The sequence below is a fragment of the Aphelocoma coerulescens genome, unplaced genomic scaffold (genome assembly GCF_041296385.1).
Source record: "Aphelocoma coerulescens isolate FSJ_1873_10779 unplaced genomic scaffold, UR_Acoe_1.0 HiC_scaffold_168, whole genome shotgun sequence".
Taxonomy (NCBI): domain Eukaryota; kingdom Metazoa; phylum Chordata; class Aves; order Passeriformes; family Corvidae; genus Aphelocoma; species Aphelocoma coerulescens.
Genome location: NW_027183516.1, coordinates 129,736 through 152,967, shown reverse-complemented (window position 1 = coordinate 152,967; position 23,232 = coordinate 129,736). Strand labels below are relative to the sequence as shown.

Here is a 23,232-nt window from a genome sequence, read left to right as displayed (position 1 = left end):
TCCCTGGAATCCCCTTTTTCCCCTGGAATCCCTTTTTTCCCTGGAATCCCCTTTTTTCCCTGGAATCCCCTTTTTTCCCCTGGAATCACCTTTTTTCCCTGGAATCACCTTTTTTCCCTGGAATCCCTTTTCCCTGAGATCCCTTTTTCCCTGTGATCCCTTTTTCCCTGTGATCCCTTTTTCCCTCTAATCCCTTTTTTCCCTGGAATCCCCTTTTTCCCTGGAATCACCTTTTTTCCCTATTATCCCTTTTCCCTGTGATCCCTTTTTCCCTGTGATCCCTTTTTCCCTGGAATCCCTTTTTCCCTCTAATCCGTTTTTCCCTGGAATCCCTTTTCCCTGGGATCCCTTTTCCCTGGGATCCCCTTTTCCCTGGAATCCCTTTTTCCCTCTAATCCCTTTTTCCCTCTAATCCCTTTTTTCCCTGGAATCCCCTTTTTTCCCTGGAATCCCCTTTTTTCCCTGGAATCCCTCTTTCCCCTGGAATCCCCTTTTTTCCCTGGAATCCCCTTTTTTCCCTGGAATCCCCTTTTTTCCCCTGGAATCACCTTTTTTCCCTGGAATCACCTTTTTTCCCTGGAATCCCTTTTCCCTGAGATCCCTTTTTCCCTGTGATCCCTTTTTCCCTCTAATCCCTTTTTCCCTCTAATCCCTTTTTTCCCTGGAATCCCCTTTTTCCCTGTGATCCCTTTTTTCCCCTGGAATCCCCTTTTTCCCGGGATTCCCTCACCTTCAATGGGTGTGCAGTGGAACGAGTGTGCGATTTTATTCCAGGCCTCTGTCACTTGTGTGTTCTGGGAAAACCAAAAGAAAACAAAACAAAAAAAACCATGGAAAAAAAAAACATGGAAAAAAAAACATGGGAAAAAAAAAAAACCACTTTTAAGGAAAAAAAAAATTCCCACCCCAAACAGGAGTTTTTCCTTCAATCCCAGGATAAATCCCACAGCGTTCCCAACCAACCTCCAAAAAAAAAAAACCCCAACAAAAACAAAGCCGGCATCCCATTTTCCCACAAAGCCCCTCCCAAAATCCCAGCTGGAATTCCCCAGGATGGGAATTCCCCAAAAAAAATCTCTGCGCCGAAATTCCCGAAATTCCGGATGCCCACCTGATTCCCGGGTTTCACCAGGCGCAGGGCGGCCTCGGCACACAGGTGAGCTGCTTTGATGACGTCGGCTTTGCGGCCCGACACGGGATTTTCCTGGGAAAAACCGGCAAAAAATTTGGGATTTTTCAAGGTTGGGGTTTGCCAGGAGGTGGAAATTCCACGGTCGGAATTGGTTGCGTTCCTCGGGAGAGCCGGGAACGCGGCTGGGAGGTGGAAAAACCTCGCAGCTCCTTCGTTGTTCCCTCATGAACCACCCCAAATCCGCTCCCAAACGGGATTCCAGCAGATTCCCAATCCTGGCATCCCCAATCGGGATGGATCAGGATTCCCAGGAAGTCAAAACCACGGATTGGGGGGGAGATTCCAAGAGAATTCCAGAGGTGAATTTTGGGGTTCTCCTCACGGGGTGATCCCAAAAACCATTCCCGAGTCAGCTCCGTGCCTTTCCCGAGGTCACGGCTCGGGATTTTTTCCCGGAGGATGGACGGGATCGCCTGAGGCCGGAATTCCCAAGGCAAAATTCCAGGGGAAAAGTGGGAAGCGGGGACTGGTTTTGGGGAATGGGAATGGGAATGGGAATGGGACCATCCCGGGCCATTCCAGCAGGAAAAGTGGGAAGAGATTTTGGGATGGTGCCACCTCAGATCCACAGAATTTGGGATGGTGCCACCTCGGATCCGGAGATTTTGGGGTGGTGCCAGCTCGGAGCCAGAGAATTTGGGATGGTGCCACCTCAGATCCAGAGAATTTGGGATGGTGCCACCTCAGATCCACAGAATTTGGGATGGTGCCACCTTGGATCCAGAGAATTTGGGGAGTTGCCACCTCGGAGCCAGAGATTTTGGGGTGGTGCCACCTCGGATCCAGAGATTTTGGGGAGTTGCCACCTCGGATCCAGAGATTTTGGGATGGTGCCACCTTGGATCCAGAGATTTTGGGGTGGTGCCATCTCGGATCCAGAGATTTTGGGGTGGTGCCACCTCGGATCCAGAGATTTTGGGATGGTGCCACCTCGGAGCCAGAGATTCTGGGGTGGTGCCACCTCTGAGCCAGAGATTTTGGGGTGGTGCCACCTCGGATCCAGAGATTTTGGGATGGTGCCAACTCGGATCCAGAGATTTTGGGGTGGTGCCACCTGGGAGCCAGAGATTTTGGGATGGTGCCACCTTGGATCCAGAGATTTTGGGGTGGTGCCACCTGGGAGCCAGAGATTTTGGGATGGTGCCACCTTGGATCCAGAGATTTTGGGGTGGTGCCACCTCGGATCCAAAGATTTTGGGATGGTGCCACCTCTGAGCCAGAGATTTTGGGATGGTGCCACCTCAGATCCACAGAATTTGGGATGGTGCCACCTTGGATCCAGAGATTTTGGGATGGTGCCACCTTGGATCCAGAGATTTTGGGGTGGTGCCACCTCTGAGCCAGAGATTTTGGGGTGGTGCCACCTCGGATCCAAAGATTTTGGGATGGTGCCACCTCTGAGCCAGAGATTTTGGGATGGTGCCACCTCAGATCCACAGAATTTGGGATGGTGCCACCTTGGATCCAGAGAATTTGGGGTGGTGCCACCTCGGAGCCAGAGAATTTGGGATGGTGCCACCTCGGATCCAGAGATTTTGGGATGGTGCCACCTCTGAGCCAGAGATTTTGGGGTGGTGCCACCTCGGATCCAAAGATTTTGGGATGGTGCCATCTCGGATCCAGAGATTTTGGGGTGGTGCCACCTCGGATCCAGAGATTCTGGGGTGGTGCCACCTCTGAGCCAGAGATTTTGGGGTGGTGCCACCTCGGATCCAGAGATTTTGGGATGGTGCCAACTCGGATCCAGAGATTTTGGGGTGGTGCCACCTGGGAGCCAGAGATTTTGGGATGGTGCCACCTTGGATCCAGAGATTTTGGGGTGGTGCCACCTGGGAGCCAGAGATTTTGGGATGGTGCCACCTTGGATCCAGAGATTTTGGGGTGGTGCCACCTCGGATCCAAAGATTTTGGGATGGTGCCACCTCTGAGCCAGAGATTTTGGGATGGTGCCACCTTGGATCCAGAGATTTTGGGGTGGTGCCACCTCGGATCCAAAGATTTTGGGATGGTGCCACCTCTGAGCCAGAGATTTTGGGATGGTGCCACCTCAGATCCACAGAATTTGGGATGGTGCCACCTTGGATCCAGAGATTTTGGGATGGTGCCACCTTGGATCCAGAGATTTTGGGGTGGTGCCACCTCTGAGCCAGAGATTTTGGGGTGGTGCCACCTCGGATCCAAAGATTTTGGGATGGTGCCACCTCTGAGCCAGAGATTTTGGGATGGTGCCACCTCAGATCCACAGAATTTGGGATGGTGCCACCTTGGATCCAGAGAATTTGGGGTGGTGCCACCTCGGAGCCAGAGAATTTGGGATGGTGCCACCTCGGATCCAGAGATTTTGGGATGGTGCCACCTCTGAGCCAGAGATTTTGGGGTGGTGCCACCTCGGATCCAAAGATTTTGGGATGGTGCCACCTCTGAGCCAGAGATTTTGGGATGGTGCCACCTCAGATCCACAGAATTTGGGATGGTGCCACCTTGGATCCAGAGAATTTGGGGTGGTGCCACCTCGGAGCCAGAGAATTTGGGATGGTGCCACCTCAGATCCAGAGATTCTGGGATGGTGCCACCTCGGATCCAGAGAATTTGGGATGGTGCCACCTCGGATCCAGAGATTTTGGGATGGTGCCACCTCTGAGCCAGAGATTTTGGGGTGGTGCCACCTCGGATCCAAAGATTTTGGGATGGTGCCATCTCGGATCCAGAGATTTTGGGGTGGTGCCACCTCGGATCCAGAGATTTTGGGATGGTGCCACCTCGGAGCCAGAGATTCTGGGGTGGTGCCACCTCTGAGCCAGAGAATTTGGGGTGGTGCCACCTCGGAGCCAGAGATTTTGGGATGGTGCCAACTCGGATCCAGAGATTTTGGGGTGGTGCCACCTGGGAGCCAGAGATTTTGGGATGGTGCCACCTTGGATCCAGAGATTTTGGGGTGGTGCCACCTGGGAGCCAGAGATTTTGGGATGGTGCCACCTTGGATCCAGAGATTTTGGGGTGGTGCCACCTCGGATCCAAAGATTTTGGGATGGTGCCACCTCTGAGCCAGAGATTTTGGGATGGTGCCACCTTGGATCCAGAGATTTTGGGGTGGTGCCACCTCGGATCCAAAGATTTTGGGATGGTGCCACCTCTGAGCCAGAGATTTTGGGATGGTGCCACCTCAGATCCACAGAATTTGGGATGGTGCCACCTTGGATCCAGAGATTTTGGGATGGTGCCACCTTGGATCCAGAGATTTTGGGGTGGTGCCACCTCTGAGCCAGAGATTTTGGGGTGGTGCCACCTCGGATCCAAAGATTTTGGGATGGTGCCACCTCTGAGCCAGAGATTTTGGGATGGTGCCACCTCAGATCCACAGAATTTGGGATGGTGCCACCTTGGATCCAGAGAATTTGGGGTGGTGCCACCTCGGAGCCAGAGAATTTGGGATGGTGCCACCTCGGATCCAGAGATTTTGGGATGGTGCCACCTCTGAGCCAGAGATTTTGGGGTGGTGCCACCTCGGATCCAAAGATTTTGGGATGGTGCCACCTCTGAGCCAGAGATTTTGGGATGGTGCCACCTCAGATCCACAGAATTTGGGATGGTGCCACCTTGGATCCAGAGAATTTGGGGTGGTGCCACCTCGGAGCCAGAGAATTTGGGATGGTGCCACCTCGGATCCAGAGATTCTGGGATGGTGCCACCTCGGATCCAGAGATTCTGGGATGGTGGCATCTCGGATCCAGAGATTTTGGGATGGTGGCATCTCGGATCCAGAGATTTTGGGATGGTGCCACCTTGGATCCAGAGATTTTGGGATGGTGCCACCTCGGAGCCAGAGATTTTGGGATGGTGCCACCTCGGAGCCAGAGAATTTGGGATGGTGCCACCTCGGAGCCAGAGAATTTGGGATGGTGCCACCTTGGAGCCAGAGAATTTGGGATGGTGCCACCTCAGATCTACAGAATTTGGGATGGTGCCACCTCGGATCCAGAGATTCTGGGGTGGTGCCACCTCGGAGCCAGAGATTTTGGGATGGTGCCACCTCGGAGCCAGAGAATTTGGGATGGTGCCACCTCGGATCCAGAGGCTCTGGAGTGGTGCCACCTCGGAGCCAGAGAATTTGGGATGGTGCCACCTTGGATCCAGAGATTTTGGGGTGGTGCCACCTTGGATCCAGAGAATTTGGGATGGTGCCACCTCGGATCCAGAGATTCTGGGATGGTGCCACCTTGGATCCAGAGATTTTGGGATGGTGCCACCTCAGATCCACAGAATTTGGGATGGTGCCAACTCGGATCCAGAGATTCTGGGATGGTGCCACCTTGGATCCAGAGGCTCTGGAGTGGTGCCACCTTGGATCCAGAGATTTTGGGGTGGTGCCACCTCGGAGCCAGAGATTTTGGGATGGTGCCACCTCGGATCCACAGATTTTGGGGTGGTGCCACCTTGGATCCAGAGGCTCTGGAGTGGTGCCACCTTGAATCCAGAGATTTTGGGGTGGTGCCACCTCGGATCCAGAGGCTCTGGGGTGTTGCCACGTTGGATCCAGAGATTTTGGGATGGTGCCACCTCGGAGCCAGCAATTCCAGGGTGCTGCCACCTCAGATCCTGACACTCTGGGATGGTGGCACCTTGGATCCAGAGATTCTGGGATGGTGCCACCTTGGATCCAGAGGCCCTGGGGTGTTGCCACCTTGGATCCAGAAGATCCAGGGTGGTGCCACTTGGGATCCTGAACCTCCAGGGCACTGCCACCTCAGATCCAGAGATTCTGGGATGGTGCCACCTTGGATCCAGAGTTTCCAGGGCACTGCCACCTGGCATCCCAAGGTTCCAGGGCGCTGCCACCTTGGATCCCAAGATTCCAGGATGGTGCCACCTGGCATCCCAAGGTTCCAGGGCGCTGCCACCTTGGATCCCGAGATTCCAGGGTGCTGCCACCTTGGATCCAGAGTTTCCAGGGTGCTGCCACCTTGGATCCCGAGGTTCCAGGGCGCTGCCACCCGGCATTCCGAGGTTCCAGGGTGCTGCCACCTTGGATCCTGAACCTCCAGGGTGCTGCCACCTTGGATCCAGAGGTTCCAGGGTGCTGCCACCTTGGATCCCGAGATTCCAGGGCGCTGCCACCTTGGATCCAGAGGTTCCAGGGCGCTGCCACCTGGCACCCAGAGGTTCCAGGGCGCTGCCACCTTGGATCCCAAGATTCCAGGATGGTGCCACCTGGCATCCCAAGGTTCCAGGGTGCTGCCACCTCAGATCCCAAGATTCCAGGGTGCTGCCACCTTGGATCCCGAGGTTCCAGGGTGCTGCCACCTTGGATCCCGAGGTTCCAGGGCACTGCCACCTTGGATCCCGAGGTTCCAGGGCGCTGCCACCTGGCATCCAGAGGTTCCAGGGCGCTGCCACCTGGCATCCAGAGGTTCCAGGGCGCTGCCACCTCAGATCCCAAGATTCCAGGGTGCTGCCACCTTGGATCCCGAGGTTCCAGGGTGCTGCCACCTTGGATCCCAAGATTCCAGGATGGTGCCACCTGGCATCCCAAGGTTCCAGGGCGCTGCCACCTGGCATCCCGAGGCCGCCCCGTTCCCGAGGAGACCCCCCCCGATGCCAAACCCACCTTGGAGGCGCCGAGCACGAAGCTGTGTGCCACGTTGGCGATGAAGCCGTCCACGTGCACGCCCAGGTCGCTGCAACACACAGGGAAAAACGGGAATTCCGGCTGGATCCCACGGATCCAGAGGCACCAGCACCCGGAATGCTGCCCCAAGAGCCGCTCCAAGGCTTTAATTAGCAACAATTAACACCAGAGCCCAAAAAGGAGGTGGGAATGGGTTTTTTTCCAATGCAAATAATTTGGGGATTTTGGGAAGGATTTGGCAGGGGGAGAGGGGAATTCCCATGGAATTCGATCCCAGCACTTACATTTTGACCAGATCCCCGTCCTTGAGGATGTAATCCTGGTCACTCTTGAGCGGGGAGAAGTGACACACACAGTTATTGACGGATATACTGGTGGGGAAGGCGATTCCTGGGAAAGGGAAGGAAAAAAATCAGGGATTTGAGGGGATAATCGAGGATTCCTGGGAAAAAGAAGGAAAAGAATCAGGGATTTGAGGGATAATCGAGGATTCCTGGGAAAAAGAAAGAAAAGAATCAGGGATTCCGGGGAAAAAGAAGGAAAAGAATCAGGGATTATCAAAGATTCCTGGGAAAAAGAAGGAAAAGAATCAGGGATTTGAGGGGATAATCAAAGATTCCTGGGAAAAGGAAGGAAAAGTATCAGGGATTTGAGGGGATAATCGAGGATTCCTGGGAAAAGGAAGGAAAAGAATCAGGGATTTGAGGAATAATCAAGGATTCCTGGGAAAGGGAAGGAAAAGAATCAGGGATTTGAGGGGATAATTGAGGATTCCTGGGAAAAGGAAGGAAAAGAATCAGGGATTTGAGGGACAAGGAAGGAAAAGAATCAGGGATTATCAAAGATTCCTGGGAAAGGGAAGGAAAAGAATCAGGGATTCCTGGGAAAAGGAAGGAAAAGAATCAGGGATAATCAAAGATTCCTGGGAAAAGGAAGGAAAAGAATCAGGGATTCCTGGGAAAAGGAAGGAAAAAAATCAGGGATTATCAAAGATTCCTGGGAAAGGGAAGGAAAAGAATCAGGGATTTGAGGGGATAATCAAAGATTCCTGGGAAAAGGAAGGAAAATAATCAGGGATTTGAGGGACAAGGAAGGAAAAGAATCAGGGATTTGAGGGATAATCGAGGATTCCTGGGAAAGGGAAGGAAAAGAATCAGGGATTTGAGGGACAAGGGAGGAAAAGAATCAGGGATTCAGGGATAATCAAAGATTCGAGGGAAAGGGAAGGAAAAGAATCACGGATTTGAGAGAAAGAGAAGGAAAAGAATCAGGGATTCCTGGGAAAAGGAAGGAAAAGAATCAGGGATTTGGGGAATAATCAAGGATTCCAGGGAAAGGGAAGGAAAAGAATCAGGGATTTGGGGATAATCAAGGATTCCTGGGAAAGGGAAGGAAAAGAATCAGGAATTCAGGGAATAATCAGGGATTCCTGGGAAAAAGAAGGAAAATAATCAGGGATTTGAGGGACAAGGAAGGAAAAGAATCAGGGATTATCAAAGATTCCTGGGAAAGGGAAGGAAAAGAATCAGGGATTCGAGGGAAAAGGAAAGAAAAGAATCAGGGATTCGAGGGAAAAGGAAGGAAAAGAATCAGGGATTTGAGGGATAATCAAGGATTTCTGGGAAAGGGAAGGAAAAGAATCAGGGATTTGAGGGACAAGGGAGGAAAAGAATCAGGGATTCAGGGATAATCAAAGATTCGAGGGAAAGGGAAGGAAAAGAATCACGGATTTGAGAGAAAGGGAAGGAAAAGAAACAGGGATCTGAGGGAAAAGGAAGGAAAAGAATCAGGGATTTCTGGGAAAGGGAAGGAAAAGAATCAGGGATTCAGGGAACAATCAAAGATTCCCGGGCAAAGGAGGAGGATTTGGCTTGGAATCCGCTCGTTCTGGCAACAGCCAGGGATCCCAGCAATCCCATCCAGCCCGGAGCAGCCTCACCTTTCTTCATTTCCTTTTCCTTCTTGAAAATCTTCCCGGTCTCTTCCATGATCATGGAATCGCCCTTCTCGCACAGGCACAGCACGGACGCGCCGGGATTCGCCGCCTCCACCACGGCCCGCAGGACCCCTGCCATTCCCAAAAAACCCACAAAAGCCCCATTTCACGGATCAGCAGCTCCCAAATCCCACAACCTCGTCGACTTCCCGAGATCCCAGACCCGGATCTTGATGGAAACACCCCCGGGAAAGGAGCGAATCCCGATGGAATTCCTTGATTCGGGAATGTTTGTGGGAAGAAGGAGCCTCCATGTGCTGCTCCCACATTCCTCTGGGAGAAGTCAGAGCTCTGGGAACAGGTTTGGGAATGACTGGGAGACATCAAAGGAGGGGAGCCCCATTCCACGAGTCCCCATTTTCCAGGGAATCCACCCGATCCCGCTCCCCGGGGAACGCCCCACGCCCGACTCCGGGAAGTTTTGGGAATGTTCCCGCCCCAACAAATCCACCAGGAATTCCAGACCCACCAGGAACTCCAAATCCACCAGGAATTCCAGACCCACCAGAAACTCCAGACCCACCAGAAACTCCAGACCCACCAGGAATTCCAGACCCACCAGGAATTCCAAATCCACCAGGAATTCCAGACCCACCAGGAATTCCAGACCCACCAGGAATTCCAGATCCACCAGGAATTCCAGATCCACCAGGAATTCCAAATCCACCAGGAATGCCAACCTGCCCCCCGCCTCCCCAAGCTCCACAGCCCCGATCCCAAAATATTTCAGGATCCTGGAATGCGCCCTCGCATTCCCTCCTTCATCCCAGAAAGGGGTGGGGGGAACCGCCCCTCCTTGGAATTCCAAGGAATCCTTGGCAGCGCTGCACCTGTGCAGCGACTCGAAATTCCGCCGCCTTTTCCATGAGAAAGTTGGGAATATTCCCAACATTCCCGATAACATTCCCGATAAAAAGCCGGCGGGACGCGGAGTGGGAATAAAACAAACAGAGGGGGGGGGGGTGGGAAAAAATAAAAAAACCACCCCAGATAAAAGGGAAAACCCTCGGAGCATTCCAAGGGATCCGGGCACAGCTGATAGCAAACGCTCCTCCAAGGCCTGACTCCTTCCCGGTGGTTTTTTTTTTTTTAGGGAGTCGAGGCACTTTTGATCCCTAAAACCCGACAGCTGGAAGGTTTTTTTATTTCGTTTGCCGGAGTTTTTTTTTGGTGTTTGCGCTTCCCAAGGGAGAAGAACCCGAGTGGAGCTGCTTTTTTCCCCCCCCGGGAAGGGAGGCGGCCAAACTTCCAGTCTGCCCAGGAGACTTCCCTCCCTTCCCGAAGGGAATGCCGGCTCCCAAAACGCCTCCCGGGACACCGGCAGGAGCTCAAGAGAAGCTCTGGAGTCAGCAGGAAGCGGGGTGGGACAGCGGGGAGCCCCGCGGAACCGGTCGGGGCAGCTCCCGGAGCCGGGACACCGGGAACGGCGGGGAGAGGGGGGGGTTAAAAAATAATCGGGAAAGGGGGAGGGGGCGGCAGCTGGAGCCGCATTCCCGGGAAAGGATCCCCATTCCCGGGACAGGATCCCCATTCCCGGGACAGGATCTACATCTTGATCGGGAATGCACCCCCATTCCCGGGACAGAACCCCCATTCCCGGGGAAAGACCCCCATTCCCGGCACAGGACCCCCATTCCCGGCACAGGACCCCCATTCCCAGGACAGAACCCCCATTCCCGGGACAGGATCCCATTCCTGGGACAGGATCCCGTTCCCGGGACAGGATCCCCATTCCCGGGACAGGACCCCCATTCCCGGGACAGAACCCCCATTCCCGGGGAAAGACCCCCATTCCCGGCACAGGACCCCCATTCCCGGCACAGGACCCCCATTCCCGGGACAGGATCCCCATTCCCGGGACAGAACCCCATTCCCAGGACAGAACCCCCATTCCCGGGACAGGACTCAATCCCTGCCCCGGGACAGGACCCCATTCCCAGCACAGGAACCCCCCCAACCGGGGCTGGATCCACCTCCTGACCGGGACAAGACCCCGATTCCCCATTCCCAGAACCGGCTCCCAGAACACGATCCCGTTCCCGGTACAGGACCCCCAGCCCGCTCCGGGCCCCCATTCCCAGCACAGAACCCCGTTCCCGGGGCATCCCCCACCCTCCAACTCGGCCGGGCTCCCGCCGCTCCCGGGGCTCCCGCCGCTCCCGGGGCTCCCGCCGCTCCCGTCCCGTCCCCGCGGGGCTCGGCTCCCCCCTCTCACCGGAGGGGGGGTGGGTCAGACCCCGAACAAAAGGGGTCCCGGCGGGGTTTGGGGCGGGGGGCGGCAGGCCCGGCCCCGCTCCCCCCGCGCCGCCGGTGCACGTGGGGCGCGGTACCACGTGCCGGCAGCGGCGGCGGCCGCGCGGGGCCGGGCCCCGCCGGGACCGGGTGGGTCCCGCGCACCGGGTGAGGGGAGGGGGGGTCACACCGGGACCCCCACCCCGCCACCCCCACCCCGCCCCCAGCCCCAACCGGCGAGCCCGTAGGGGCCCAAGCCGGGGGTCTCAAGCCGGGGCGGGGGGGGGGGGGGGGAGGCTCAGGCCTGGCCGCCCCCCGCCTCAGCGCTCCCCCCGCGCCCTCCCCGCCGCCCCCTGCCCGCCGCCCCCCCCCCCCCCCCCGCCCGCGGCCCGCACTCACGGTTGGCGATGTCCCCCCCCATCTTGTACTTGGTCACCACCAGGTCCTCGGCGATGGTGAGCTCGGCCGCCTCCTCCTCGCCCGACATGGTGGGAGCCCCGCCGAGCCCCCCGGAGCCCCCCCGGGCCTGGTCGAGCCCCCCCCGCCCGGCGCTGAGGAGCCCCCGGGACCGCGAGCCGGAGGCGCGAGCAGGGCAGAGCGCGGGCTCCGCGCGGGGCACGCTGGGAACACGAGTCCTCCCCGCCCCCCTGGACTACAACTCCCGGCGGTCCCCGCGCGCAGTGCCCCGGACGGGTGCGTGCGGCCCCCCCCATGGTGTACCCCGTGGACTACAACTCCCAGTGCGCAGCGCGGCCCTCGCGAGAGGAGGTAAGGTGCGAGAACGGAAGTGGCCGCGGAGGGTGATGGGGGATGTAGGCGGAAGGGGGGAACGGGAGAGGAAGGGGCGGGTGCGGCGTTTCGGCACCGGGACGGCACCGGGACGGCGCCGGGAGCGGTCATTCCCTCCCTCCTTCGCCTCTCGGGGTCCCCGCGGCACGGTCCTGGATCCGACCCTGCAGCACCGGTCCCACGCAGCACCCCCAGACCCGCGGCTCCCGTCCCGCTCCGCCCCCGACCCTCCGGTCTGCTCCGCCAGCACCGGCACCGCGGCCACGCCGGCACCGGTCACTGCTGGACCGTGGCACCGGGCCCGCTCAGCGGCCTCAGTCCCATGGTCCCAGCCCCGCCGCACCCCCCGGTGCTCCCCCCGACCCCCGCTCAAGCCCCTCCGACCCCCCCCCGGCACCGCGAGCACACCGGGACCGGTCACTGCCCCGGGGCTGTCGCTGTCCCCGGACCATGGTCCCGGTCCCCGGTCCGGTGTCCCCCCCCCCCGGTCCAGCCCCTCTCTGACCCCCCCCAAAGCCGCAGCACCGACGCTTTTACTCAAATTCCTTTATTTTCACTCATCCCGCGCGACCCCCGGGGCCGGGGGCGATCCCTGAGCGGGGGGGGTGTCCCCCCCCCCCCCCCCCCAACCCGGGCAGCCCCCGAAAAACCGGGGGGAAACACCCCAAAAAGGGATCCGGGGGGGGGGGGCGAACCGGGGAGAGGGGGGGGGGGGTCCACCCCCAAACCTTCACTCCGGTGCCAGCGGGGAGTGGGGAAACCTGAAAATGAGTCTGGGGTCCTTCAGAAATCCCGTCTGACCTCGTCTGTGGACCCCCGGCCCCCCCAGCGACCCCCGGCCCCTCCAGGGACCCCCCCTCAGGGATTTGGGGGAGCACCTTCAGTGAGGGTGGGGGGAGAGGGAGGAAAGAAACGATGGGAGGGGGATGCGGGGGGGGGGGGGGGTCTCCGCTGCCCCCTCCCCACCTCGGCGTGCTCTCAGCCCCCCCCCCCCCACCCCCATACCCAAAACAACAAAAAGGGGGCGGGGGGAGGGGAGGGGAGAGGCCACAGCCGCCCCCGGAGGGGCTGAGACCCCCGGAGGGGCTGAGACCCCCGACCCTCCGCCCGATGGGAGGGGGGATCCTTCATATCCAATGTGAAATGAGGGGAGGAGGGGGGGTGGTCCCGGGGTGGGGAGGGGTCCCCTACGTCCGCTGGGCATCGGCCTTGGCGAAGAGGCGACTGTGCCAATAATCGGGGTTGTCGAAGGCGCAGTCCGAGGCTTCCAAACTCCGCAGGGGCTTCATGGGGGGCCCGCGGCAACCGGGGCAGCGCGGGGCGACCACGGCGTCCATCTCCTCGTAGCCTTGCTCTTCATCCTCCTCCTCCTCCTCCTCCTCCTCTTCTTCCTCCTCCGGGGAGGTGGCGGAGGTGTCCCCCGGTCTCATATCGGTGTAGCCGTCGTGCCGGGGGAGGGGGGGTCCCGGGAGGCCCCCGCCGGGGTCGCTGCCCAGCGAGCGGCTGAGCCGCGGTTGTTTGTTCATGTACTCGTAGTCCTCTTCTTCATCCTCCTCATCCTCGTCGCGCTGCGGTGCCCCCCGGCCTAAGGGGGCTCCCGGGGGTCCCCCCGCCTCTGAGCCCACCTCCATGTATTCGTAGCCCAACTCTTCCAGCGAGGCCGGCCGCGGTTGGGGGGCTCCCGGGGCACCCCCCGGCCGTCGGTTCATGTACTCGTACTCCTCCTCCTCCTCTTCCTCCTCCCGCGGCTCCGGCAGCGAGACCCCCGCGGGGTCTGAATCTGGGGGGCGGACGGGGGGGGGGTCAGACACCGGACAGGGATTCCCCTCCCCCCCCCCCCGAGCCCTCCTGGGGTCCCCCTGGCTGCCCGCAGGACCCTCGGTTTGGGGGGGGGGGGGTCTCACCTGGGTTCATCCCAGGTCAAAAACCTAAAAGAGCATCCCCTAAATGGTGACCCCCCCTCTTGGACCCCAGACCCTAAAACAGCATCCCCTAAATGACCCCACCCCCAGCCCGGACCCCAAACCCTAAAAGAGCATCCCCTAAATGGTGACCCCCCCTCTTGGACCCCAGACCCTAAAAGAGCATCCCCTAAATGGTGACCCCCCCCTTGGACCCCAGACCCTAAAGAGCATCCCCTAAATGATCCCCCCCTCTTGGACCCCAGACCCTAAAGAGCATCCCCAAAATGACCCCACCCCCAGCCTGGACCCCAGACCCTAAAAGAGCATCCCCTAAATGGTGACCCCCCCTCTTGGACCCCAGACCCTAAAGAGCATCCCCTAAATGGTGACCCCCCCTCTTGGACCCCAGACCCTAAAAAAGCATCCCCTAAATGGTGACCCCCCCTCTTGGACCCCAGACCCTAAAACAGCATCCCCTAAATGACCCCACCCCCAGCCCGGACCCCAAACCCTAAAAGAGCATCCCCTAAATGGTGACCCCCCCCCTTGGACCCCAGACCCTAAAAGAGCATCCCCTAAATGGTGACCCCCCCTCTTGGACCCCAGACCCTAAAGAGCATCCCCTAAATGGTGACCCCCCCTCTTGGACCCCAGACCCTAAAAGAGCATCCCCTAAATGGTGGCCCCCCCCCCCCCCAGCCCAGACCCCAGACCCTACACGGGGGAGCCCCCAGACCCCAATCCAACGGGACAGGACCCCCTCCCCAAAACCCCCACAGACATGGGGGAGCCCCCAGACCCCAATCCAACGGGACAGAAACCCCCTCCCCAAAACCCCCACGGACTGGGGGAGCCCCCAGACCCCAATCCAATAGCACAGAAACCCCCTCCCCAAAACCCCCACGGTCTGGGGGAGCCCCCAGACCCCAATCCAATAGCACAGAAACCCCCTCCCCAAAACCCCCACGGACTGGGGGAGCCCCCAGACCCCAATCCAACGGGACAGGAACCCCCTCCCCAAAACCCCCACGGACATGGGGAGCCCCCAGACCCCAATCCAACGGGACAGAACCCCCTCCCCAGAACCCCCTCCCCAAAACCCCCACGGACACGGGGAGCCCCCAGACCCCAATCCAATGGCACAGAAACCCCCTCCCCAAAACCCCCACGGACTGGAGGAGCCCCCAGACCCCAATCCAACGGGACAGGACCCCCCTAAAGCCCCCTCCTCACCGCGGTGGGCGCAGTTGGGGGTGACGTAGCCATTGGGGTCCTCCTCGCTGCCCTCGGAGCTGGGGGGCGGGGGGGGGAAGCTCTCGCGCTGGGACAGGTACGCGCTGTCCCCCCCCCGCGAGCGGAGGCTGCGGCAGAGGCTCCCGGCCAGGGACCCCCCCTCGCCCAGCTCCAGCTCCGAGGCGGTGCCGCGACCCTCGGACGACTCGGACACCGTCCGGCCCAGCGACTCCTGACGGCTCCGCCGCAGCGGCCGCGACCCCCCGGCCTGGGGACAGCGGGGGTCAGGGGGGGGACCCCAACCCCCCGCCCTGGGACCCCCCGGCCTGGGGACAGCGGGGGTCAGGGGGGGGACCCCAACCCCCCTGCCCTGGGATCCCCCACCCTTGGGGACAGCGGGGGTCAGGGGGGGACCCCAACCCCCCGCCCTGGGACCCCCCACCCTTGGAGACAGCGGGGGTCAGGGGGGGACCCCAACAGGACCCCAATCCCCCGCCTTGGGACCCCCACCCTTGGGGAGAGCGGGGATCAGGGGGGGACCCCAACAGGACCCCAACCCCGCCCTGGGACCCCCACCCTTGGGGACAGTGGGGGTCAGGGGGCGACCCCAACAGGACCCCAACCCCCCGCCCTTGGGGACACTGGGGGTCGGGGGGGGGGCCCACCTGGACCCCAATCCTGCCTCTGGTCCACCTTCCCCAACCCCGGGACCCCCCCCACCCTTGGGGACAGCGGGGATCAGGGGGGGACCCCAACAGGACCTCAACCCCCCGCCCTGGGATCCCCCGGCCTGGGGACAGCGGGGATCGGGGGGGGACCCCAACCCCCCGCCCTGGGACCCCCCACCCTTGGAGACAGCGGGGGTCAGGGGGGACCCCAACAGGACCCCAACCCCCGCCTTGGGACCCCCCGGCCTGGGGACAGCGCGGATCGGGGGGGACCCCAACCCCCCGCCCTGGGACCCCCCACCCTTGGGGACAGCGGGGGTCAGGGGGCGACCCCAACAGGACCCCAACCCCCGGCCTGGGGACAGCGGGGATCGGGGGGGACCCCAACCCCCCGCCCTGGGATCCCCCACCCTTGGAGACAGCGGGGGTCGGGGGGGACCCCAACAGGACCCCAATGCCCCGCCTTGGGACCCCCCAACCTGGGGACAGCGGGGGTCAGGGGGGGACCCCAACCCCGCCCTGTGACCCCCCACCCTTGGCCTGGGGACATCGGGGGTCAAGGGGGGACCCCAACCCCGCTCTGGGACCCCCCGGCCTGGGGACAGCGGGGGTCAAGGGGGGGACCCCTGAGGACCCCAACCCCCCCGCCCTTGGGGACACGGGGATTAAGGGGGGGACACCTGCGGACCCCAACCTCTCTTCCACCGCCTCCCTCCCCGTGTCACCCCTTTGTGCCCCCACCCTGGCACCCCACGGTCGCCCCCCCAGCCCCTCCCCCGAGCCCCCCGAAGCGCCCCCGGTACCGTTCGGGTGAAGCCGGGCTGGTTCATGGGGATGTACCCGGCGGGGGGGCTCAGCAGGCTGGGGCTCTGCGGGGACACGGCGGGGCTGGCACCGGCCGGGGGCACAGGGACAGGGGGGCAGGGGGGCAGGGGGCACGGGGGGCAGGGGGCATGGGATAGGGGGGCACGGGGACAGGGGGGCAGGGGGGCAGGGGACAGGGGGCATGGGATAGGGGGGCACGGGGACAGGGGGGCATGGGACAGGGGGCATGGGATAGGGGGGCACGGGGGACAGGGGGGCACGGGGACAGGGGGACAGGGGGACAGGGGACAGGGGGCACGGGGGACAGGGGGGCATGGGGCACGGGGACAGGGGGCATGGGATAGGGGGGCACGGGGACAGGGGGACAGAGGGGCAGGAGGGCACGGGGACAGGGGGCACGGTGACACAGGGACAGAGGGACACGGGGACAGAGGGACACGGGGACAGGGGGGCACGGGGGGACACGGGGACAGGGGACAGAGGACAGGGGGACAGGGGGCACGGGGACAGGGGATAGGGGGCACGGGGGGCACGGGGACACAGAGCACGGGGACACAGAGCACGGGGACAGGGGGCACGGGATAGGGGGACAGGGGGACAGGGGGGCAGAGGGACAGGGGGACAGGGGATAGGGGGCACGGGGACAGGGGGGCACGGGGACACGGGACAGGGGGACAGGGGGGCAGGGGGACAGGGGGACAGGGGACAGGGGATAGGGGGCACGGGGACAGGGGGGCACGGGGACACGGGACAGGGGGACAGGGGGGCACGGGGACAGGGGGCACGGGATAGGGGGGCAGGAGACACGGGATAGGGGGGCAGGGGGCACGGGGGACAGGGGGCACGGGGACAGGGGGGCAGGGGGACACGGGATAGGGGGGCACGGGGACAGGGGGACACAGGGACAGGGGGACACGGAAATAGGGGGGCAGGGGGACAGGGGGACACGGGGACAGGGGGACACGGGGACACGGGGGGACAGTGGGACAGGGGGACAGGGGACAGGGGGACAGAGGGGCAGGAGGGCACGGGGACAGAGAGCACGGGGACAGGGGGACACAGGGACAGGGGGACAGGGGACAGGGGGGCGGGGGACACGGGGACACGGGGGGCACGGGGACAGGGGACAGGGGGGCACGGGGGGTTGGCTCCAGATCCCACCCCCGTGCCACTTTCCAGGACCCCGTGCCACTTTCCAGGACCCCGTGCCACACCCCAAGCCCCCATGCCACACCCCACACCCCAAGCCCCCATGCCACACCCCACACCGCATCCCCCGAGCCCCCCCGAGCCCCCCGGGCGCCCCCAGCCCCGCTCGGGCCTCACCCGGGCGCAGCTGCCCCGCGGGCGCTGCGGGCACAGCCCGAGGCCGAAGGGCTCCAGCTCCTCCTCCTCCTCCTCCAGCTCCAGCGTCTCCACCTCGTCCAGCTCCTTGTCACTGAGGGTGGGGGGCTCGGCGGGGGGCGCGGCCCCGCTCTCCTGCTGCGGGGGGGGGGGGGGGGGCTCACCTTGACCACCAGGTAACACCGGGGGGGAGGTCCCGGTTCGGGTCTAGGGGGGACTGGGGGGGCTCACCTTGATGGCCGGGTAGCTCTGGGGGGGCTGGGGGGCTCTGGGGGGGCTGTGGGGGGCTGTGGGGGGCTCACCTTGATGGCCGGGTAGCTCTGGGGGGTCTAGGGGGGTCTGGGGGGCTCTGGGGGGGCTCTGGGGGGCTGTGGGGGGCTCTGGGGGGTTCACCTTGATGGCCAGGTAGCTCTGGGGGGGTCTGGGGGGGGTCTGGGGGGGCTCACCTTGATGACCAGGTAGCTCTGGGGTGCTCTGGGGGGCTCTGGGGGTGCTTTGGGGGGGCTCTGGGGGGCTCTGGGGGCCTCTGGGGGGCTCTGGGGGGGCTCTGGGGGGCTCTGGGGGGTCGGGGGGCTCACCTTGATGACCAGGTAGCTCTGGGGGTCTCTGGGGGTCTCTGGGGGGCTCTGGGGGGCTCTGGGGGGGCTCACCTTGATGACCAGGTAGCTCTGGGGGTCTCTGGGGGTCTCTGGGGGGTCTCTGGGGGGCTCTGGGGGTCTCTGGGGGTCTCTGGGGGGCTCTGGGGGGCTCTGGGGAGGCTCACCTTGATGACCAGGTAGCTCTGGGGGTCTCTGGGGGTCTCTGGGGGGCTCTGGGGGGCTCTGGGGGGCTCACCTTGATGACCAGGTAACTCTGGGGGTCTCTGGGGGTCTCTGGGGGGGCTCTGGGGGTCTCTGGGGGTCTCTGGGGGTCTCTGGGGGTCTCTGGGGGTGCTCTGGGGGGCTCTGGGGGTCTCTGGGGGTCTCTGGGGGGGCTCTGGGGGGCTCTGGGGGTCTCTGGGGGTCTCTGGGGGTGCTCTGGGGGGCTCTGGGGGGCTCTGGGGGGCTCACCTTGATGACCAGGTAGCTCTGGGGGTCTCTGGGGGGTCTCTGGGGGGCTCTGGGGGGCTCTGGGGGGCTCACCTTGATGACCAGGTAGCGCGGCGGGTCCCGGGCCATGCGGGTGAACTCGTTGGCCAGCTCCTTGAAGGTGGGGCGGATGTTCTCATCGATCATCCAGCCTGGGGGGCGGGGGGACAGCGGGGACACGGTCACGGGGGGGTGGGACAGGGGCAGGAGCCACCCTGGGCGTGGGGACACGGACAGGGAAAGGATCCTCCTGGGAATGGGGACAGGGACAGGGACGGGGACAGGGAAAGGATCCTCCTGGGAATGGGGACAGGGACAGGGACAGGGACAGGGAAAGGATCCTCCTGGGAATGGGGACAGGGACAGGGACAGGGACAGGGAAAGGATCCTCCTGGGAATGGGGACAGGGACAGGGACAGGGACAGGGACAGGGACAGGGACAGGGACAGGGAAAGGACCCTCCTGGGAATGGGGACAGGGATAGGGACAGGGACAGGGATAGGGACAGGGACAGGGAAAGGATCCTCCTGGGAATGGGGACAGGGACAGGGACAGGGAAAGGATCCTCCTGGGAAAGGGGACAGGTACAGAGACAGGGACAGGGACAGGGACAGGGACAGAGACAGGGAAAGGATCCTCCTGGGAATGGGGACAGGGACGGGGATGGGGACAGGGACAGGGACAGGGACAGGGACAGGGACAGGGAAAGGATCCTCCTGGGAATGGGGATGGGGACAGGGACAGGGACAGGGACAGGATCCTCCTGGGAAAGGGGACAGGGACAGGGACAGGATCCTCCTGGGAATGGGGACGGGGACAGGGACAGGGACAGGGACAGGACCCTCCTGGGAATGGGGACGGGGACAGGAACAGGGACAGGGACAGGACCCTCCTGGGAATGGGAACGGGGACAGCTCTGGGGACAGCGGCAGGACCCTGCTTAGGGCTGGGGACAGCGGCAGGAGCCGGGGATGGGGACAGGGACAGCTCTGGGGACAGCAGCAGGATCCTCCTGGGATGGGGACGGGGATGGGGATGGGGACAGGATCCTCCTGGGAATGGGGACAGCTCTGGGGACAGCAGCAGGATCCTCCTGGGATGGGGATGGGGATGGGGACAGGATCCTCCTGGGAACGGGGACAGCTCTGGGGCCAGCAGCAGGACCTGTCCGGGGCTGGGGACACCTCTGGGGACAGCAGCAGGAGCCGGGGATGGGGACAGGGACAGCTCTGGGGACAGCAGCAGGACCCTCCAGGGATGGGGATGGGGACAGGATCCTCCTGGGAACGGGGACAGCTCTGGGGACAGCAGCAGGAGCCGGGGATGGGAACTGGAGCAGGACCCTCCAGGGAACAGGGACGGCTCTGGGGACAGCAGCAGGAGCCGGGGATGGGGACAGCTCTGGGGACAGCAGCAGGAGCTGGGGATGGGGACAGGGACAGCTCTGGGGACAGCAGCAGGATCCTCCTGGGATGGGGATGGGGACAGGATCCTCCTGGGAACGGGGACAGCTCTGGGGACAGCAGCAGGAGCCGGGGATGGGGATGGGGACAACTCTGGGGACAGCAGCAGGAGCCTGCCCAGGGTTGGGGACAGCTCTGGGGACAGCTCTGGGGACGCTCACATTTCACCATCACCATGTAGACGTCGATGGTGCAGATCTGGGGCTGCGAGAGCCGCTCCCCCTTCTCCAGCAGGTCGGGCACCTCTGCCAGGCGGATGCCGGCGTAGGGCTCGGCCCCGAACGTCATCATCTCCCACAGTGTCACCCCTGGGGCGGGGACAGGCCCCGTGAGCCCCGCGGGGACACGGGGGGACACCGGGGGACACCGGGGGGACACCGGGGGGACCGCTCACCGTAGCTCCAGACGTCGCTCTGGTGCGTGTACTTCCCGAAGTGGATGCTCTCCAGGGCCATCCACTTGATGGGAGTCTGCGGGAAAAGGGGGAGTGGGAGACGGGGACAAGGAGGGGACACCCCACGGGGCAGGGGACACGGAGGGGGTGGCACGCAGGGGGTCCTGGAGGTGCGGGATGGGCAGAAGAGAGGGGATGGGATATGGAGGGGGTGGGATTTTGGGGGTCCCAGGGGTGTGGGGCGGGTGACACGGAGGGGGTGGGACATCCCTGGGTGCTGGGGACAAGGAGGGGATGGGATTTTGGGGGGTCCTGGGGGTGCAGGACGGGTGACACGGAGGGGATGGGACATCCCTGGGTGCTGGGGACACAGGGAATGGGATTTTGGGGGGTCCTGGGGGTGCGAGGTGGGTGACATGGAGGGGGCAGGACATCCCTGGGTGCTGGGAACACGGAGGGGATGGGATTTTGGGGGGTCCTGGAGGTGCAGGATGGGTGGCAGAGAGGGGGTGGCACATCCCTGGGTGCTGGGGACAAGGAGGGGATGGGATTTTGGGGGTCCTGGGGGTGCAGGACAGGTGGCACAGAGGGGATGGGACATCCCTGGGTGCTGGGGACACGGAGGGGATGGGATTTGGGGGATCCCACAACTCAGGAGGTCCCAGGGGTGTGGGACAGGCAGAACAGAGGGGATGGGACATCCCTGAGAACACAAAGGGATGGGTTTGGGGTGTCCTGGTGGGTGGCACAGAGGGGATGGGACATCCCTGAGAACACAAAGGGATGGGTTTGGGGTGTCCTGGTGGGTGGCACAGAGGGGATGGGACATCCCTGAGAACACAAATGGATGGGTTTGGGGTGTCCTGGAGGTGCAGGACGGGTGGCACAGAGGGGATGGGACATCCCTGGGTGCTGGGGACAAAGAGGGGATGGGATTTTGGGGGTCTCAGGGGGTCGGGGTGGGTGGCACAGGGGGATGGGACATCCCTGAGAACACAAAGGGGTGGGTTTGGGGTGTCCTGGAGGTGCAGGACCAGTGGCACAGGGGGGTGGGACATCCCTGAGAACACAAATGGATCAGTTTGGGGTGTCCTGGTGGGTGGCACAGAGGGGATGGGACATCCCTGAGAACACAAAGGGGTGGGTTTGGGGTGTCCTGGAGGTGCAGGATGGGTGGCACAGAGGGGATGGGACATCCCTGAGAACACAAATGGATCAGTTTGGGGTGTCCTGGTGGGTGGCACAGGGGGGATGGGACATCCCTGAGAACACAAAGGGGTGGGTTTGGGGTGTCCTGGTGGGTGGCACAGGGGGGATGGGACATCCCTGAGAACACAAATGGATCAGTTTGGGGTGTCCTGGTGGGTGGCACAGGGGGGATGGGACATCCCTGAGAACACAAAGGGGTGGGTTTGGGGTGTCCTGGTGGGTGGCACAGGGGGGATGGGACACCCCTGAGCACTGGGAACACAAAGGGGATGAGTTTGGGGCGATCCCACAGCTCAGGGCATCCCCAGCAAGGCCCACCTTGACCTCGTTGTAGAAATACTTTTTGTCATCGGGGTAGAGCAGGTCGGCGATCCCAAAATCAGCCACCTGCACCTGGCTGGGCGACTTGAGCAGCACGTTGCGAGCCGCCAGGTTGCGGTGCACCATGCGGTGCTCCTCCAGGTAGTACATCCCCTGGAAAAACGGGGGGGGCTTTCGGCTCAGCGGCAGCGGGGAGGGCAGGAAAAACCCCAAAACGGCCGCGGGGGACTGACCTTGGCCACCTGGACGCACCAGTTGAGCAGCAGCTGGGGGCTGATGGAGTCGCGGTTCTTGCGCACGTACTCGAGCAGGGAGCCCAGCGGCAGCAGCTGCGTCACCAGCTGCAGCTGCGGGCCCGGGCAGATGCCCAGCAGGCGCACGATGTACGAGTGGTCCAGGCTGCCGATGGCCAGCATGTGCTGGGGGGGACACGGTCAGCACCCCCGGAGCACTCCCGGAGTACCCCCGGTTCCAGGGGGTTACACCCAGAGCACCCCCAGAGTACCCCCGACCCCAGGGGGACACGGTCAGCACCCCCGGAGCACTCCCAGAGCAGCCCCGGTTCCAGGGGGGTACACCCAGAGCACCCCCAGAGCACCCCCAGAGCACCCCCAGAGCACCCCCAGAGCACCCCCGGTTCCGAGGGGGGATACGCAGAGCACCCCCAGAGCACCCCCGACCCCAGGGGGACACGGGCAGCACCCCTGGAGCACCCCCGGAGCAGCCCTGACTCCAGGGGGGACACGGGCAGCACCCCCGGAGCACTCCCAGAGCACCCCCGGTTCCGAGGGGTACACCCAGAGCACCCCTGGAGCACCCCCGGAGCACCCCCGGTTCCGAGGGGGGATACGCAGAGCACCCCTGGAGCACCACTGGAGCACCCCCAGAGCACCCCCGGTTCCAGGGGGTTACACCCAGAGCACCCCGAGAGCATCCCCAGAGTACCCCCGACCCCAGGGGGACACGGTC

At 62.7% G+C, this 23,232-nt stretch overlaps 2 protein-coding genes across 2 annotated transcripts in view; both read right to left on the bottom strand.

Annotated features, from left to right (window-relative positions):
- The window catches only part of LOC138100925 (proliferation-associated protein 2G4), a 28,780-nt gene extending 17,216 nt beyond the window's left edge, over positions 1-11,564 (bottom strand). Inside the window, exons 1-6 of the mRNA XM_068998751.1 lie at positions 11,446-11,564; positions 8,758-8,886; positions 7,103-7,208; positions 6,798-6,867; positions 1,112-1,204; positions 731-794 (exon numbers count right to left, since the gene is read on the bottom strand). Coding sequence (XP_068854852.1) covers positions 731-794; positions 1,112-1,204; positions 6,798-6,867; positions 7,103-7,208; positions 8,758-8,886; positions 11,446-11,533 — 550 coding nt within the window. The 5' untranslated portion in view covers positions 11,534-11,564. The remainder of the gene's footprint in view (positions 1-730; positions 795-1,111; positions 1,205-6,797; positions 6,868-7,102; positions 7,209-8,757; positions 8,887-11,445) is intronic.
- Positions 11,565-12,835: 1,271 nt separating this feature from the next.
- Positions 12,836-23,232, bottom strand: part of LOC138100929 (receptor tyrosine-protein kinase erbB-3-like) — a 41,536-nt gene continuing 31,139 nt past the window's right edge. Inside the window, exons 20-28 of the mRNA XM_068998752.1 lie at positions 22,497-22,682; positions 22,261-22,416; positions 20,734-20,809; positions 20,501-20,647; positions 18,931-19,028; positions 17,792-17,947; positions 16,444-16,509; positions 14,973-15,240; positions 12,836-13,615 (exon numbers count right to left, since the gene is read on the bottom strand). Coding sequence (XP_068854853.1) covers positions 13,023-13,615; positions 14,973-15,240; positions 16,444-16,509; positions 17,792-17,947; positions 18,931-19,028; positions 20,501-20,647; positions 20,734-20,809; positions 22,261-22,416; positions 22,497-22,682 — 1,746 coding nt within the window. The 3' untranslated portion in view covers positions 12,836-13,022. The remainder of the gene's footprint in view (positions 13,616-14,972; positions 15,241-16,443; positions 16,510-17,791; positions 17,948-18,930; positions 19,029-20,500; positions 20,648-20,733; positions 20,810-22,260; positions 22,417-22,496; positions 22,683-23,232) is intronic.